General features: G+C 38.0%; 1 protein-coding gene across 2 annotated transcripts in view; it reads left to right on the forward strand.

Annotated features, from left to right (window-relative positions):
• The window catches only part of slc12a5b (solute carrier family 12 member 5b), a 65,058-nt gene that overhangs the window by 21,832 nt on the left and 24,099 nt on the right, over nt 1–19,127 (forward strand). For both annotated transcript variants that reach the window (XM_051902752.1, XM_051902753.1), the window contains exons 2-4: nt 14,604–14,704; nt 14,794–14,925; nt 16,058–16,204. In XM_051902752.1, coding sequence (XP_051758712.1) covers nt 14,604–14,704; nt 14,794–14,925; nt 16,058–16,204 — 380 coding nt within the window. The remainder of the gene's footprint in view (nt 1–14,603; nt 14,705–14,793; nt 14,926–16,057; nt 16,205–19,127) is intronic.

Consider the following 19,127-nt stretch of genomic DNA (forward strand, 5'->3'; position numbering starts at 1 on the left):
GGGAGCAAGAGTGGGAGGAAGATGAAGACAGAGAAAAGGAGGGAGGGAGATGTTGCTCAGGCCAACAGCAGCACCTTTGCAGCTATGCGCCACTTCATGTGTCAGTATCCTGGGTGGAAAATATCTGCAGAAATTAATCTGACAGCTGTGGCTGTGTCTGAGCGTGCCTATGTGCATGTGTGCTTACGTTCAGGTGGCCTATTTCCTGAAATTAATGCAATATCTGGCATGCCACGGTCACCCACTCTGTATGTGGCTGCATGTGGGATAATCCTAGTGAGCCACACTTCTTGTAAAGCCTTTGAAAGCTAGTGTAAACTGTCCATTTTGTGATAAATCTACCACGTGAGAGACACAACCTGTGCTTATCTATCCCTGGTGTTTTAAACAATCTGCTACTTATTTAGTGTCATTTAATTATAACACTGAATTGTGCTATTACTGTACCCTATCCGAAGCTCCATTTGATTTGTAGTGATCCTTATAGAACTGTAGTCATATGGGTCTTTGCTAAATATTATACTGTAGATTTGCAGTAAGCCATACCCTTGTGAAAAAGAAGTGCACTTTTTCGCCTTTATTTTTTATAGCGCTTTATACAATACAGATTGTTTCAAAGCAGCTTAACAGTGATCAACAGGAAAATGATTCAATGATGCAAACAGAGTTCAATTTGACTGTAAAGCAGCTTTAAAAAGAAAAAAAATCAGTTCAGCAGAAGTCAGTTCAGTGTTGATTCAGTTCTGTTAAAAGATCATCAATTATTAAATTAGTCCAATTCAGCTATAAAGCAACTCTGCAAAAAATAGTGATTTCATCGTCCAGCTCAGTTCAGTTTTTATCCTATAGTGTAAGTCCAGTCAGATCAATAATATTATTAAATATTAAGTTTCCCCAACTAAGCAAGCCAGAGACGACAGTGGCAAGGAACCAAACTCCATCAGGTGACAAAATAGAGAAAGAAAAAAAAACCTTTGAAGAAACCAGACTCATTCTCCTTTGGCCAATGAAACAAATATGGTGTAATTAAAGGCTGCATCACAAGTTTGTGGATTTGTATCATTCCAAATATTTCATTCACCCAAAGCACAATGGCGCTATATGTCGGTGCGCTGCCCTCGAGGCTATCGGTGCCGACTCAATCAGTTCCTTTTGCTTGAAAATCGAATTCATCACACCTGTCTGGAGACAAAACTGGCCATCAGGGTCTGTGCAGAGGACTTGTCTGGTTCTTGTGGTCTTTGCTGAGGATCTCTGTTGTGTCGACGAGGTCTTCACAGGGGATTGTCTAGTTGACATGGTCTCTGCTGACATTCAGGGCTGTGTTGTGGTCATGTCTAGGTGCAGGTACACCATCTGATCTGGATACGGCCCAGATCCGGCTGACTACGGTAACCTCGGAATAAGGATGAGACAGACAGACTAATATTAGTGTAGATTCCATTCTTACGATGTAACAAGTACATCAGATGTTGTGGGAAGTGTTCTCAGTTCTGGTTGACCTACTTTATGCAGCCTAACAATCCTTTAACGGATTTGAATTTAAAGAAATGTGATAGTGTGTTATGTGTGTGCTAGGTTAAAGATGTTTTTAGTCTAGATTTAAACTGACAGAGTGTGTCTGCCTCCTGAACAATGCAAGGAAGACTGTTTCGGATTTTGGGTGCTAAATAGGAAAAGGAAAAGAGCTTGCTCAAGTACTGATGAGCTAAACCATTCAGGTCTTTAGTAGTTATCAGCAAGATTTTAAAATGTATGCAGTGTTTAATAGGGAGGCAATGCAGTGTTGGCAGAACTGAGCTAATATGGTCATAACTCTAGCTGCTGCAATTTGGACCAGCTGGAGTTTGTTTATTAAGCGTACAGGGCAACTACCCAGTGGAGCATTACAATAATTTAGCCTTGAGGTCATGGATGCATGAATGCAACTTTTCTGCAATTGCCATTGAGAGCATATGTATAATATATTAGATATAATAAGATGGTAAAATGTGATTTTACAAATGCTAGAAATGTGGCTTTCAAATGAAAGACTTCTATCAAATAACACACCCAAAGTATATTTACTTTTCAAAGTAAATATATTTAAAAAGTACTAAATTGCAACTTCATCATTATAAATGTGTAATTACAAATTTATTTAAATACATGACATTAAAGTTTCAATAGAATTTGTTTTAGTTACCATAAATGCTTCTCAGTACATTCTGCTGTACCTTTTAACCATATTTTAAATGCAATAGAAGTAATTATGAAATTACATTTAAAAATGTACTTACATCCTACTTGGGTCAAGTGGGTCAAAAAAGCAATCTAAAATTCAGCTAATTGCAGTTCATATTAATTTAAACTATAATGCATTTTCATTTATTTGCAATTAACATGCAATTGTCCAAAAATATTAAATTCATTCCGCACTTAAGTTTATTCTTTTATTTTAAACACTATTTCCATAAGTACTCTCTTTTTTTTTTTTTTTTTTTTTTTAAAGTATGCTAAAGTGTACTTTTTTTTCACAAGTGTACAATTCAGTAGAGAACCTTATATACCTGTAGTGAACCATATAGATTTTTAGTGAGACTTATAGACCTCTAATAAGTCACTCAGGTAAGTAGACAACTTTATAGATCTGTATTGAGCATTATAGACCTGTAGTGATTCTGTAGGTCTGTAGTAGTTGAGTAAGCAATATTAACCATGTCCCCCAATGAACTCCAAAATAATTGTTTCAGTCTTTCTGAACTGCATAATAGCATTTTTAGGCATAGTAAGCATGTTCCCAACTTAAATACAGTCTTTGAACTATACTGCACTATTTAAGCATCATAATTTAATGCTTTAAAAATTGCAAAATATTTTCTGCCATATAGTGTATATATGTACATATTACATTTAGCACTCACTTTTACCCACCACAACAACTTATAATGCTTTAAAGATACACATTTTTCCCCATCAGTCAAATTACTATTTCCATGCTCTAACAGTAGTCGCTGAATATACAAATAAATATACACACATATGCATATTCTATATTGTCTGTTTCGCTATGTGAACACACAAAATACAAAAACTGATCCACAATCACATTCATTGTGATGGCACTGCTGAAGGATCTCTGCAGAACGTCACACGCGCCGCAGCTGCAGCACTGCCTTTGGCTATGGTCTGCGGACACACAGCTGTGGTCCTCTCTGCGCTTCTGACTTGTGGTCTGGACAGTCATTATGTAAGCCTTGAGTCACTGAATTGGTGGTGTGCTCTCCTGGGAACATGAAGGTTTATGTCAATAATGTTCACACTCACCACACAAAGGATTTGAGGTCAAAGATTGTGAATGACTAGAGATTTTGACATAGAACAATGCTTGCCTTTGTTGCACAGAACCCTTTGACCCTGAGTTTAATAGCACACTGTGAACAGACAAGTATTATAAAAGGACATATATATATTTTTTTGTATGTGAAATATTTTTATTTCTGCATTGTTTGCTCATAAAACTTTACTAAACTTAACTCACAATTATAGACAAGCGCAATCTGACTAAACTAACACACAAATAATCGAACTTTTCACATTTGAGTAATCGTTTACAGTGTAAGGTGAAGAAAGGAAGTGAAACCTTAAATTGCAGATCCTCCTTTAGCAAGAATATTTCCACCAAATTTTTCCTGTAGCTGCTTATAAGACTTGCAAATATGGATATCCCTCCACACAAACCTGTTTTAGTTTATCAGTATTTTTGGGTTATATTTTTGTGATAACACAGCTCTCTTTAGGTTACGCCACAGCATCTGAATTAGCTTAATAGCAGAACTCAGGATAACGTTTTTCCAGCCTGCCCTGCCAATGATCACCCATTGTCTTCAATAAATTGTGAAAAGTACAACTGTTTGTGTAGTCAGATTGTGTTTGTCTATAATTGTGATGTAGATGAAGATCAGAGCACATAAGACAAAGTTTGGAAATGCATTAAATTTATGAAAAGTGACAGTGAAGACATAGGGCCCTGTCATACACCTGGCGCAATGCGATGCCAGACGCGATGCAAGTGTTTTTTGCTAGTTTTAGCCCGACGCAGTTATCATTTTCACGTCCAGCGCCACATTGTTTAAATAGCAAATGTACTCGCGCCCATCTGTTCGGCCATGGGCGTGCAGGTCTGAAAACGAGGTGTGTTCAGGCACATTGTTGGCGTGTTGCTATTTTGAGGCAACTGAAAACGACTGCACCATTGACCAACAAAAACCTGATCTAAAGTCAATGGCGCAGTATTTTTTTTTTGTTGTTGTTGTTATTTCAAGGGCGCGTTAGTAATATGTGCCTATAGGCGGGTGCACAACGCGTGTACACTCTGCTTGTTACACACACAGGGATGCGCAGCAGCGCACAAACATTAAAATATTAAAAATAAAAGGATTACAATGTAAAAGATTATTATTGTGTACATAAAGATAAAGATGCCTACATGTCATAATGGATAGTCATTGCATGTATTAGAATTATCTATTTGCAGTAATGATGAATGAAACTGGCTAATTATTTGAACAATCTTGGCAATACACACATGTATTTAAACTGACTAGTCAGGTTGAGAGTGCCTATATTCAGCCATGTAAAAAGCAATCCGCCATGGTGCAAACGCACCTGTCTTTTAAAGGGAATGGGAGATGACACTTTGATTGGTTTATTGCATGTTACGCCCAAAACGCACCCATGACTCATTAAGAGAATAGGGACAAAGCTTTCGGACCATGGGACTGGCGTGTTGACCATTTTTTCCATTGTTAAACTTGCAAAAGTGGATTCGGACACGCCCTAAGTGCACCTGCAGCATGTGCTTCAGACCATGCACTTAGATCGTTAAAATAGTGCCCATAGACTTCAGGACGATGGAACCGGAAGTGCTAAAATGCTAACTAGTTTCCGGGTTTTGGCCTACACAAATCTGTTATCCCTGCACCACTCTACATGCTGGTTTGGTGCTCAAGGTTACATTTGCCAAAATAAATGCAGTATGAATTTTTTTTTTTTTTTTTGCCAATTATGCAACCTTAATATATTTGGCAAATTAGTCTGGCAAATTATTGCCCCAGATTCCCCCAGAATTTCTTATTGAAAACCATCACACTAGTCAAATGTCTGGCTATGTGAGACTAGTCAGCACTTGGCTCTAAACCACTAATGTAGAGCCACCTCAAGACATTCACAGAAGATCTTATAACATTAGAAAAATGGCTGCTGGTCTACTCACTCAGGAGGGCTTCTCAATCAAATTTCCACCATATGTCAAATTCTGTGGTTGTGAATTCATACTGTTATGTTTTGCCTACACGAAAGCCTTCTGCCATTAAGTTTGTTTAGATTAAGCCAGTTGGCATAGTGTTACTTTCTTTGTCACCAATGCCAGCTTAGTGAATCAGCACTTTTGGCTTGAGGATAAATGCTTCAGTCCAACTACTGAGAGAAAAAGCATATATAAGGTGCACACCAAAACAGAAATGTCACTTTTTCAAATCTAGGCAAATTTCTGATGCATTAAATACACTTGAGAACTGTGAAGGAGAGTTGACATGTCTTAAGCTTTTCTCTCATAATGTCTCTATTTCTCTGTCTTCCTTTATTCCTTTTCTTGTCAGTTTTCTCTAAAATGAAGCCAAGTTTTCAGGACTTATTGCAGCTTATGAGCAGACATCATGTGACTTCACTTTTAATATTTCAGGTCTTTAACTGTCTTTTATCATCAGAACTTCTGAATCTGAGGATCAGCAGGTATTTAATTAACAGCAATATCTTTTGTACCAGTCGTTGGTTTCTTTTCTCCTTATCCTTTTCTCTTTGTTCTGTCTTTATGCAAGACTCAGTGGATGTGACCTAATATTGTAGTGAAAAGGCCATTCGCATAACAAACAGGAAATCTGGACCTTAATCCTTTTTGGGTTATTCTCTTTGACTCTGCTTGTTCCAGGATTGACCCTGATGCTGTCCCTATGTTCTGCCCCCACTTTTTGTCTAGATCTGATCAAACTCAGGCCAAATAGCTTGTTATTGTAGCACAACTAGTAGAGTGCAATATTGATAATGAAAAGGACATGATTTCAATTCAAAGGGAATGCATTGGCTAATGAAATGTGTGTCTTTAATGTATTGTTGGCTGCAATGGATAAAAGTGTCTTCCAGCTTTGGAGAGTTCTTAGAAAAATCTCAAATAAGATAAATAGCTTCTATAAAGAGACTTCTCAAATTAAAAACAAAGATCAAACCCTTGATATAAGTTGTATCAAGGGTTTGATAGTTTTTTTTTTTTTGCTTTGAGAATACAAATCATACAATATGATGATCGATCATAATAGAAAATGCTTGTCAGGGGTTTAAAGAAATCTTGATTCTAATACATCTGACACTCAGCCAGCCGGTATGATCACTGATGTGATGATTGGCTCTTTGGATTGAAAGTGGAGGATAATTTGAGCAAAGCAGCAAATTCTGGGTTATCAGGGCAAGGAGTACTTGCTGTTTCACTCTCTGCATGTACTAGACAAAAGCCTTTGTCCTGAGGGAAAGCTGTTTTGCACTCAGTGCCATCATGATTAAAAAGGGATATCATTTAACGCCGCTGGTGTAAAATACAGAAAGAGTAGAGTACAGTGCTGTTTATAAAACAAAATAAATAGGTTTCTGAAATACAATCCCTCTTTCAGTAAACAAAGATCAGTTCTTTGGCCATAACCCAAAAGTGATGCAATGTAATTGATTTCTTCTCAAGAGACTGGATATGGTTGTCATTATGCAAAATAGAGAATGTATAAGAAAGGTAGTAATGAAAAGGACCTCTGAGGAGCTGACTTTTTTAAATGCTCAGCTAGTAAGATTTATCTAGTGATTCTGGATCATATTTTAATGTTTCCTATATCAATTTCTTTGTTCAATAGCTCCATTTGTAATGTTGCAGCGAAGGAAAAGTTGAAAAGTGGATCGAACCCGCAGCTATTTTAAATAACCAAGAAGAAGATAATCCAAGAACAAAATATCAATCCAACAAGGAGAAACAGAAGGATACAACACTGGACACCCAACAGAGGAAACCAAGGGCTATAAATACAAAAGTAAATTAAGTAAACTAAACAAGACACAGCGTAAACAAAAACAACACCAAAGTGGAGGGAGGAGGTTGTGATGGATATCAGGGGGTGGGAAGGAGGATTAGAATCCCCAAGAGGAGGAACACCCAGTTCACAGTCCGCGGCAGAACTGGTGGGGTGGAAAGCACTGACTGAGCCAGAGAGATGGAGAGCCATGGTGGAGCCTTAGGAGACCAAGTTGGAGCTGAAGGGCTGGAGAACCAGGTTGACGCCTCTGGACTGGAGGGTCATAATGAACCGGAGGACCAATGTGCAGCTGGGAGCTCATAAGACTGAGGCTGAGCCGGAGGGATGAAGGACGATGGCAGAGATGGAGGAATGGAGAATGACAAGCCATGGTGGAGCTGAGGGAGCAAGAAGCCACAGTGGAGCTAATGGGTTGAAGGGACAAGGCAGAGTCACGTGCTCAGAGGTCTGACGTGGAGCCAGAGGGTCAGGACTTTAAAGTTTCCATTCAGGTGACTGCGGCTGAACTGACTGGCCAGGAGAGTCACAATGAACCAGAGGAACTGAGGACCGATGTGGCGCTAGGAGCTCATAAGACCAAGGCTAAGCCGGAGGGGTGAAGGAAGATGGCAGAGATGGATGGATGGAGAATGCCAGTGGAGCCGAAGGATTAGAGGGTCCAGGCACAGCCGTACACCTGAAAGTCCATGGTGTAGCCAGAGTGACGACAGTTCAAGGCGAAGTCGGAAGGATGAGGGACCCCAGAGGAATGACAAGCCACAGGGGAGCTAATGGGTCGAAGAGATGAGGAAAAGTCATGGGCTCAGAGAGCTGACGTGGAGCCAGAGGGTCAGGACTTTTTTTTCCCTTCAAAGTTTCCCTTCAGATGACTGCGGCTGAACTGACTGGCAAGGAGACTGTGGTTGTGCCACTGGAGCCAGAAAGCCAAGAAAAGCTGGCAGAGCAGAAGGAAACAGTGTAGAACCAGCAAGGGGGCAGAGCCAGGGCGACAAGGCAGAACCAGTGAAGGAGGCAGAGCCTGGGACCCAGACGGGACCACCGGAGGAGACAGAGCCAGGGAACTGGTCCTAATCAATGGAAGAGGTGGAGCCAGGAAAACAGACTGGACCAGCAGAGGAGGAATCAACTGAGGTGGGGCCAAGGCTGGAAAGAAGCAACGGAAGTGAACCGTACAGGACTGGCAGTGGAGGTGGAGATAGGAGAGACTTCAGTGGTTCATTAAGTCCAGCGACAAAGAAAGCGATTAGGGAATCATCCATAAAATGTACCTGATTTGTTAGGCTGATGAACACACTGATGCAGTCCTCGAGGGAGCGCTCATCGTGGGTGAGGAGGACGAGCTGTACTGCGGCTGTTCTGTAACGTTTCAGTCAAGGAAGAATTGAAGCGTACATATAGTCTGCAGCATTTTTATTTAAATAACCAAGAAAAAGACCATTCGAGAACAAAATACAAAGAGAAACACAGAGAAGCTCTGTAACACAAAGATAACACTTGACACCCAACAGAAGAAACCAAGGGCTACTATTTGATATGGGACAGCAACTATAGTAGTTTAAATTTAGTTTTTTGTTTTTTTTTCAGAGAGCTCTAATTTCAGTTTAATTTTTATTTAAAAATGTACCATAAAATAATATTTCTCTTGTAGGCAAGTTTTCAAAAGTTTTATAATAGTCCACATATCAAAAAATGTTTTCATTTACTTCATTTGAGTTGTTGTTAATGTTAATAACACTGTTTTGGGATTGCACTGTATATGTGATAAACAATTCTATAGGACCTCTGGGTGGAGCATCATGCAAACTGACCATATAACAGGTGCTTTTTACCACCAGGCCAGAGCAGAAGTAGTGGAGGCTTTATAGGAGTACTTGAAGTAAACCGAATAAGACATGTTCTGTGAGTCATACAGTGACACTGAGGTACTTTAGTGTGGATAGTGCTGTTTCCCTAACAACAAAACATGAATCACTTAAGATCTGAAGGACCTGGTGAGCAAAAAGAATGTCTGAAGACAAAAGGAGAGCAAAGAGGATGCAGGAAGGCATGAAAATGGTACTTAAGCAAGGGAAGAAATGATAACAGCACAAGTGTGATTGCAAACTTAAAACAAAATGAAGGAGGTGTGGAGTGGGATGAAAAACATGACCGACTGCCCACTGGCCAGCAGCAATGTACAGTATTAAAGGAAAGATTGCTTTTCATCAAATTTGCTTCTTGGTTGCCCCTTACTCAGCCCACTACAAACCTTCCATGCATTTAGGACACTGAAACCTCCATCCCACTCCCTCTGTTTCAGGCTGGCTATCTCTGCTGATCAGTTGTGAAGGGAATAGAGGAAGCTCCACACAGCGGCTGAGTCTGATATAATCAGCCTCAGGGATCACAGGACACGAGCTAACCAATTCTGTGGGTTCTCAAACACCTGCTCTCTCTCCTTCAGTTAGATAAAGGTGCTTCAATTCAGGAACTGACAAAGATGACATGCACCAGGACCCTTAGGGAATATAGACTCTCAGATCTTGAAGACCTTTAAGGGGCTGGACCTGAAATGGCTCGGGTTCCTGGTGATCAACTAAACTAGACTCTTTGCAGCGTGATGGTCTGATCTTTATGCTCCACATAAATCCACGTTTTGCCCACTTCTGGACTTTGGGTTTATCAGAATTTCTGGAATTCTTCATGTTCTCCACAATTGGGCTAATACTCCCTTGTGAAAAAGAAGTATGCTTAATTGTATTGATTGTGCACTTGTAGTTTACATCAAATCTTAGAAGTGTGTATATATATATTTATTTATTTATTTTAAATCTGTACTTGCAGATAATGTAATATTACTTAAATAAAAGACCATCTGTAGTGTAGAAAGTGCTTTACAGTACATTTAGAAGTACACACTTCAAGTATATTCTTTTGAAGTATATTGAATTATATCCGTAATAAGTACTTTAAAAAAGTATGCTAAAGTGTACTACTTTTTGTCACAAGGGTCAGCACATGGATTCTGTACACACTATAAATGTTATGTAGTGTGTTAATGTAAGTGTGGTTCTGATATGGAAAATACTAAACGTGACGCAACCTGACCACACAAATAAAAATGAAAAGAGAAAAGGGCAGGCAAAACATTAAAAATTAAAAAGCAGATTATTTTGATGTCATGGGCTAAAATGGGCTTTAAAAAGCAGATTTTAAAACTGTGGATTATAGAAAGGCAAAGGTGCTTAGAGGGAATGAGTGCAGTGCTGTTTTAATTTCACCGAACATTCCCATATCAACAGCTGTATCTGAGCAAAATGGTTGTTTATTTGTAGTTTTTGTATTTTTCCTTTTTCATGGTACACTGGGGCTTTAACTTTTTATTGCTTGGTTTTAATATTGTTTTATATATTCGTTTTATATGCTTTTAAAATAAATTATGTGCTGATGTAAAGCTATGAACTTTTACTATTACAATTTTCATTTAACACAGACCATTAGTCCAGAATTCATTTTAAAATATTTCTGAGCTATAGTGCAAAAGCACATTTAACAAAGAGCCAAACTATGGAAGTCAGACATTATGATTATGACTTTGAAAATAGTGTATTTTGCTAAAATTGTAAAAAGGTTTAACTGCTAGCATTGTAAAAGGCAGCAAACATCTAGTCAGTAACTAGTCCCTTGTGAAAAAAGAAGTATTGAATGCAGTTGTAGTGTACTTCAGTTCTTCAAAGTATATTTTTAAAAAACTTAATATTAATGAAATAAAAGGCCACTTAAGTGTACTTTGTTAAAATATTTTATAAGTATATTAAGTACTCACAAGGGATGCCAAGCTAAACTGCATAAGATAAGAACATCAGCCTCATGTTGCATTCAGTAAAGCTTTACTCAGCCTACACATTTTGCCATATTTAGTCTTTGATGGGCTCTCTATATATAATATGCATAAAGTTAACATGCATTTCGTTCCTTGATCTGCTTTATGCTTTTACTGACTCATCATGCTAATCACCCATGCTGATATGCAAGTGGGACTGTTTGGTTTGAAGTGCTACAAGTATGGACTTGAGGCACTAATAATTTAACCTAGATTTGTTATTAGCAATATCACTGACACTAGTAATTTATCATTTTATTGATGCTCTTTTCCAAAAAAGTTAACTTATAGTACACCTAGGAACAGATTGCCTGGAGCAACATGGCATTAAGGGACTTGTTCAAGGGCACAATATTGATGACACACTCAAAGGTGTCCTGCATGTATTTGCACTGCATAAATAATGCTATGAGATTTTTTTCTTTTGAATATTTAATTATGAAATGATAAAAAACTAAATCATACTTTAAATATGTAACTAAAATGTATAGGTATGTAAGGTAAAAAAAATAAGTAAATAATGAGTTTAGTCATTTGATTCATTAATTCAAATGATTCAGTTAAACTGCTGATTTATTCAGACATTGAATCATTAATTAAACATTCGTTCAAAACACGGTTCTGAAAAACAGTTCTGCTGTGGTTCTATTTGGAAATTTTTGTTGACAAAATAAAGCAAAAAGAATATTGTCTAAAATGTGACAAAGTGTTAACTTATTGTTTATTGTAAAAACTGTTTTGTAAAATCAGTATGACTGATCACATTTACATGCACACCAATATGCTGATAACTCCCAAAAATCAGCTTATTGAAATTACATGTTGTCCCGGTTTACGTGCGAAACAATAACCCGGTAATGCAAATAAACTGCATTTACAAGACTTTATTAATAAATAAGTTCCCGGTAGTGACGTCAAAGCAGTTAAAACTATAATTATGATAATATAGTAGACGATACATATCGCACACCCTGATCTTTAAACACGTTCCAAACAGACTTTCTGTAGTGAAGGGGATTTTTCAGTGACTTTGCAAGTTACGCCAATAGGTGATGACAAATGACGATCTTTATGGGTAAGTCGTTTGAATAATTCACTCAAGCATTTCGTATAATTTATGAGGGAGTCATTGAATCATTCACTCAATCTTTTTGTTCAAAACACTGATTCATTCAGCAACAATACTGTTGCGGTTCCATCACTGAGGCTGTGATTCGGCTGTAGACATATAGTGTGTTATGTAATTTGATTTTATATGATATTAGTATATAAGTAATAAATTGTGTTGCTTTAGAATAATAGCCCATGTCTCAGAAAAGAGAGCTGGTGTTATTTATACGGACTGAGCCCAAGAATAAAGAAGTGTATAAAAAAGCAGTGGAGTACAATCATCAGCTACTGTCTTTTGTCCTGCTCTTGCCTCTGCAACATTGCAAAACCAGAGACATTCAAATGGACAGCAGGGTAGAATCCCCTCTTTGATATCTGTATGATACCTTGTAATAGGCATAGCGATGTTCAGGGTCTCTTCTGGGGACTGTAATAATGAACCAAATGCTTCTGTTATAAATTTTACCACACATCACACAAGATGTCAAAGATTAGCATCCATCTCAATCTGTAAACCCAATCTTTTTCTCATTATTGCTTATTACAGTTTGAGTCTGCTGGGGTTGTGGGATGGTGTGTGTCAAGAGAGCCAGAAGTAGGAGTTTTAGCCAAGATTAGAGAGAAAACACACTACAGTTTCATATGATTACATGTAGGAACCAAGCGATAATTCTGCTTGGTATAAAACTGTTTGAAAACTGTTAAAAGCTTAAAAAATGCAAGTCTATCAATGTGTTGCATAATTGGTTTGTGTGTGTGTGTACGTGTGTGTGTGTACGTGTGTGTGTATGTATGTCCTTGTATTTTGGTGGTGTATTGATTTAGTGGTGACAGATGAAATTACAAGGTGATGAATTGTGTGTTTAAAGGTCATAGGGTCGCAGGTCAATAAGCAGGCAAATGCTGTGAAAATTAAAATGTACGAAGCAGGAAGCTTGATTAATTAAACTAATACATCAGATTAAACTGGGCAAGCTAAGAGGCAGGATTCCCTTGGCCATTTAATGAGCATTCTCCCACATATAATTATGTTAGAGAAGGCAGGGAAGGTGACAGCATACTAAAGAAATTACAATACGCACTACAATTTAGAAATACACACAATTAATGAACCATGACGTATTTATAGGACACAACAGCATTCTGAACCTGTGAGGGTGTATGTTGCGCTACTTCAGATTTAACCGATCAAAGGTTCCTGTGATAAAGGATGTGCAGCTGAAAGCGGTAGTGTAAAAATAGGCTCAGAACCGGGTTGTTGCTATGGAAGAGTATGTAGAAATCCTGGAATTCCTCACCCACACACACACAGATACTCAAGGAGTGCTCCATGCTGATGCACTGCTGTTTTTCTTTACAGTTGCATTTATCCACCCCTGTTCTTTTCTTTCAGATGGACAAGAAGTTGTAACTACTTGGAATAATTGTATAGTAACATGGGGTAAGATGCCCCCTGGGGCAAGATCGACCCCCACCACCACCTTCATTTTTTCTCCTGACCATAGTTAGCACAAAATTGCATCTCAGCACTTTTGATGAATAGCTACACTATTTTTAATGTTGTCAATTCATCTGATTATCAACATATGTGGGATTTAATCACTAGTTTTGAGGGTGATTGATCTAATTTTGTGTCTCTGGAAAATAGTGATCTATGATACTGTATTATGTTGAATATCAAAGTTTTTGTGTGTCTATTTGTTAATGAGGGATCTGTGGACACATCACTGTTTTTAGATTTGTGGAGTAAAGGTTATAGTTTTTATTTTGAAGTAAAAAAAGATTAAATTAAACCCTTGGTTGGTCATAGGTCTTCTTACCCCAAGGGTCTAATTTTATCTTTTTGCTTCAAAATACTATGCAATTTACTATAAAATTATAGTTGTCGTTACAACTTCTTGTCCATCTGAAAGAAAAGAACATCTAACCCCCATGTTACCCTACTGTACACAGCACTTAGTTTATGTGAGATGTGAAAAGGCATTCTGCAAAATACTGTGAGGCAAAGCACTCTTACAGAGGACAGAACATTTTAAACCAAATATGCTTATGGCCTAAATCTGATGATACCACTACTACATTGTTCTTTAGTATTATATGCAAATGCGATGACATTGATCTTATATGTAAGCAGATTCAGTGGGAGCAATGTCTGACAAATTGCAAATGGATGGTTGTTTTTACTTGATGTTGATTTTGATGAAACACAATAATTTCTTATTATTATCCATGTTGAAAACAGTTATGCTGCTTAATATTTTTGTGGAAACCATGATCATTTTTTTTCCAGGAATCTTTGAAGAATAGAAAGTTCAAAAGAACCACATTTATAGGAAAGAAATCTTTTGTAACAATTTATGCATCCTTGCTGAGTAAAAGTATTCATTTCTTTTAAAACTTTTGAATGGTTGTGTTCAACAACCTAATATTTTTAAGTGTCCGAATACTTTTTGGGACCACTGTCAATGTACTCTATTGTAGATGATAATAAACACCAATGTTTAATTCATGTATGTTCACAGGAGATGCAACATCCAAGGAGAGCAGCCCCTTTATTAACAGCAGCACCAGTGACGTAGAGAAAAGCCAGCAGTATGATGGGAAAAACATGGCTCTGTTTGAGGTAGTGCAGCTTTGTTAATGAGTGTTTCAAAGGGTTGCAATACAGTATGAATGTAGGTTCACCTTTGTTTGTATGTGTGTGTTTTGTAGGAGGAGATGGACACTAGTCCTATGGTATCTTCTCTGCTGAGCAGCCTCGCCAACTACTCCAACCTGACGCAAGGCAGTAAAGAGCATGAGGAGGCAGAAAACAACGAGGAGGCGCGCAAGAAAACTGTGCAGGTCATAAAAAGCCTTCCAGTACATCTACAGACTGCCAAATCACTACTGAACCTTATTTTGGATGAGTACAATCCTAAATTGAATTGAGCTGGATGATGACATTTCTGTCTTCTGTAGAGCTGCTTTATAGCAGAATCAAATTTGTTTCGTAATTGATGAATTTTGCAACATTAACATTGTTGTTAAACTAAATTGAATCAACACTAAACAGACTTGAGCTGAATAATGACACTATTATCTTTTTAGAGCTGCTTTACGGCAGAATTTGTGAATATTTGATGAAAGTTGCATCAATGATTCTATTATTTTCCTGTTTAATGCTTTGAAACAATCTGTATTGTGCTTTATACCATAGTCTTCCTGAATATTCTGATTGGCTAGAAGGTGTGCATTAAAGCTGTTTAATGCACAGATAGTTCCAGCAAGTTTAATCAATGTTCTATGTTAATGCGCTGCTTTCGTTGAAACACACACACACACACACACACACACTTGCACACACAGAAACATTCATGAGCACAGAAACTTATCAATGCTGCCCTGCGTCTTTAAATAATAATATAGCTTCGCTACTGAATCTCTACTTTATATTTCTCAGCAACGAGTGGGTAATATAGCTGTTTTTGAAGTTTTTGAAACTCACAGCTTCACTATTAGTAGAAAGTTGCTGAACAGAAGCAGGTAATTCACACCCACACACGCACTCCTCTCTTACTCTCTCAATAATTATCATTATTAATTATAAGTGCTATTATTCATTCATGCAAATGTAATCTTACCACACTTTATCTCTGCGTCTGATTTAAAGCGGGCAGAATGCTAGATTTAATAAGCTGTAACTGACGAAAATATCCATAATTTTTACCCTTCAGGTCAAATATTGCACTGCAAACATCAATTACAGCTTTAACTAGTCAGTGCTGGCAAATAATCATGGTATAAAAATTTCATGAACCTCAGTCATGTGTACGTTAATGGATGTACCTAATTATTGATTGGGTGGATGTTGATTGACAAGCACAAAAAATGGCCTTTTAATTATGCCGTCTGTGAATTATATTGAGCAGCATGTACCAGTTAATAGATTTACATGGTGTCCTGATTATTGATTGGTTGATTGTTTAATTGACAGGCTCCACGTATGGGCACGATAATGGGCGTGTACCTGCCATGTATGCAGAACATCCTGGGGGTGATCCTTTTCCTCAGGATGACCTGGCTGGTGGGCGTTGGAGGCGTCCTGGGAACCTTCGCCATCGTCTTCATGTGTTGCTCCACGGTCAGTCTTCACATGCACAGACACTGCAAGACTCCGTTACACCAGTTACGCCAAGCTCAAACATTAATACTCCACAAATAGCCTCTCTATCCTTCATATCTGAATGCATTTAATAGCATCTACACCAACAGAAAAATCTCTTCAGACCTCGAAAGAAGAATTTATTATTACCGTTATGCTGCAAGACCCCCAGAGACTCCCTCTCGAGAGCTTAAGGTTTCCTTTTACCCCTCTGAACCTTTAACTGAAGATTGCTTACAGTTATACAATCGCTTTGTTGTAAGTCACTTTGGTAAGTCGGTATGTGAGCATGCCAGACAGAATTTCTGCCAAGAATGTAAATGTAAATGCTTACATGAGGTATTTGATTTCAGAGCTGCCAGTTAAGCACAAGCCGCTCTGCTGCTGGTGATTCTGGTGGCTTGCGTGTTTGCATGCATTTTGTGCGTGATCGAGTCACATATTAGTGAATATTTGCTGCGCTATTCTGTTTCAGAGTGAGTTTGAGCAGTATTATGTAAGTGAATGTGCAGTGCTGTCCCTCTCTGAGCTCTTTCCCCTCCTGTCATATCTGTTTTAATATTGTTTGATATAAAAAAGCTGAAAGCTGTCCCTTTGGATTCTACAACCATAAATCCCCTATCATGCCCTTTTGACCCTGCCAAACCCCAGCAGATACACTCACACTCGCAGAATAATTCTGTCAACCCACACTCACTAGTAATATTCACAAGGTTTGTTTGAATCTTGGCTAAATACTTAGTGTTTTCAAATTAATCATTTTCTAGCTTCCTATTTTAGAATTTGAGTACATTGAATATCATACAAGTTACATGAGTGTAAAATGTGCTCAAGTACACTTCCATTTAAAAGATTGAAAGAAATTAATGCTTTTATTCAGCAAGGATGCATTAAATTGATCAAAAGTAACAGTAACGATATTTACATTGTTACAAAAGTTTTCTATTTCAACGAACGAACAAGTTTAAACAAGATGGCATTTAAAGGGATAATGTACAGTCATATTACTTATTACACAGCTTTCCACCCCATAAATAATGACGAGGGCATTAAATATTGATTTGAGAATTGGCCATTTTAAAATCTTACCTGTTTATCTTATAATCTATTAAAGTGTACATATTGTTCTAGCAGCAAGACAAACACTTTGCCAACATTATCATAGGCCTACTATTAATAACTGAAGTCTTCTGTTTTTATTGAATGTCTGAATGAAACGAGACAGAGCGCGTCTGCGGTGTGAAACAAGAGACATGAAAGAAGTGCCGACCTAAAATAACCGGATAAGCGGTCATTATATAGCATTGCTATTGACAATGGTCATTATTGGGAAATAACTGACCTTGGAATGTTGCAGTTGACCAATCAGAATCAAGCATTTCAGAGAGCCATGTAATAGAGTGCAACAGGGATGATGTCAAAACCTGGAAGACTAATTCACCAGTGGTTCCCCCGAGATTTTCCTATGGGTTTTTATAATTGACAATTTCTGAGTGAAATAAGTCTGTGGTAAACTTAAGTTGACGATACTTACGTTTTGTGTGTAATAGACAATTGTAAAAGTCAACATGCAGACACCATAATGTCTGGCCCCCCCACTGAGAACTTCCACCATTTGTTGCCCACATACATTTCAAAGACACTTTGGAGATAGTTCCTGATCAGAAATGTACAGGCCACATGAATCATACATTCGGTCCATAGAAATAGAAAACCTGGCCACTAATTCATTATTCTTGCTGATTCTACTGATTGCTGGTCAACTCACCTTCAGGCCATACGCAACTTCTTTGACAACAGGGTCAAATTAGCAACACAAGTTCATCATCATTTCTTAATTCAATGCAGAATATATTGATTGCAACTTCAACACCATCGGACCAAACCATCAAGAATTTCTCCCGAGACTCCATATCCGGATGCTCCTCAACAAGTATCATACATTTGAACACTAAACGGCGATTTAGTATTAAGTTGTTAACCCCTTTGTTAAAGGTGCAATATGTAAAATTTTTGCAGTAAAGTATCCAAAAAACACTAGGCAGGGTTATATATTTTGTTCACTTGAGTACTTACAATATCCCAAATGTTTCCAACTATTTGTAAATCGTGAGAAAATTGCAATTTTAACCAAGGCTCCGGGGACGTGTGAGGAGTCGCCTGTCAATGGCGTCATCCCCGCGTTACCCTCGGTTTCCGGTTTTATTTTGTAGAAACCATGGAAACACCAAAGACGCTTTAATATATTACATGTTTTAATAGGTAAGGGAACAACTGTTTGGTTATGTTTATAGACAGAAAACTAATTGTTGTTATATAGCTCAACACGTTTAGTCTTATTGTTTAAATCTATGTTTCTTGATTTTTTGCAAGTACCATGCTTTACCATGCCTCAGAGAAAAACACTATTTTGTCAAGTGGCTAACATAGCATAATCAGATGCAGCTTTATTTTTAGTAACAGTAATACAGTATTTTCTCCATCATACAGTACGTTTTAAAATTAATTGCATGCCATTTATCAATACAAGCCATCCAGCATTTAATATGATATTCTAAAATCGATCTACCTTACTGCAGTGTGTCTCAAACAAGTGTCTCACAGCAGCCACCGAGTGAATGCACAAAGTAACATTTTCAACACACTCAAATGTATCTAACATGATAAACAGAGCTGCGTTACCTCATACTCATGACCGGAAAAGCGGAAGCAGCGCCGGCGACTGTGGCATAATAAAAGTTCCGCTGCTCGTGAGGCGGTCGTTGCGCAATTGCTCCAGCGCCCTCGTTCAGCTCCCACAACACTCGGTCCTGCTCTGCTTCATACTACAGTAACGTTAATAATCGCACCCATGAACATGACTTCTTTCTGAGTCCTATCCCGATTGTTTCCACCGGCCATT

This window comes from Ctenopharyngodon idella, chromosome 8, assembly GCF_019924925.1.
Source record: "Ctenopharyngodon idella isolate HZGC_01 chromosome 8, HZGC01, whole genome shotgun sequence".
Classification (NCBI taxonomy): Eukaryota; Metazoa; Chordata; class Actinopteri; order Cypriniformes; family Xenocyprididae; genus Ctenopharyngodon; species Ctenopharyngodon idella.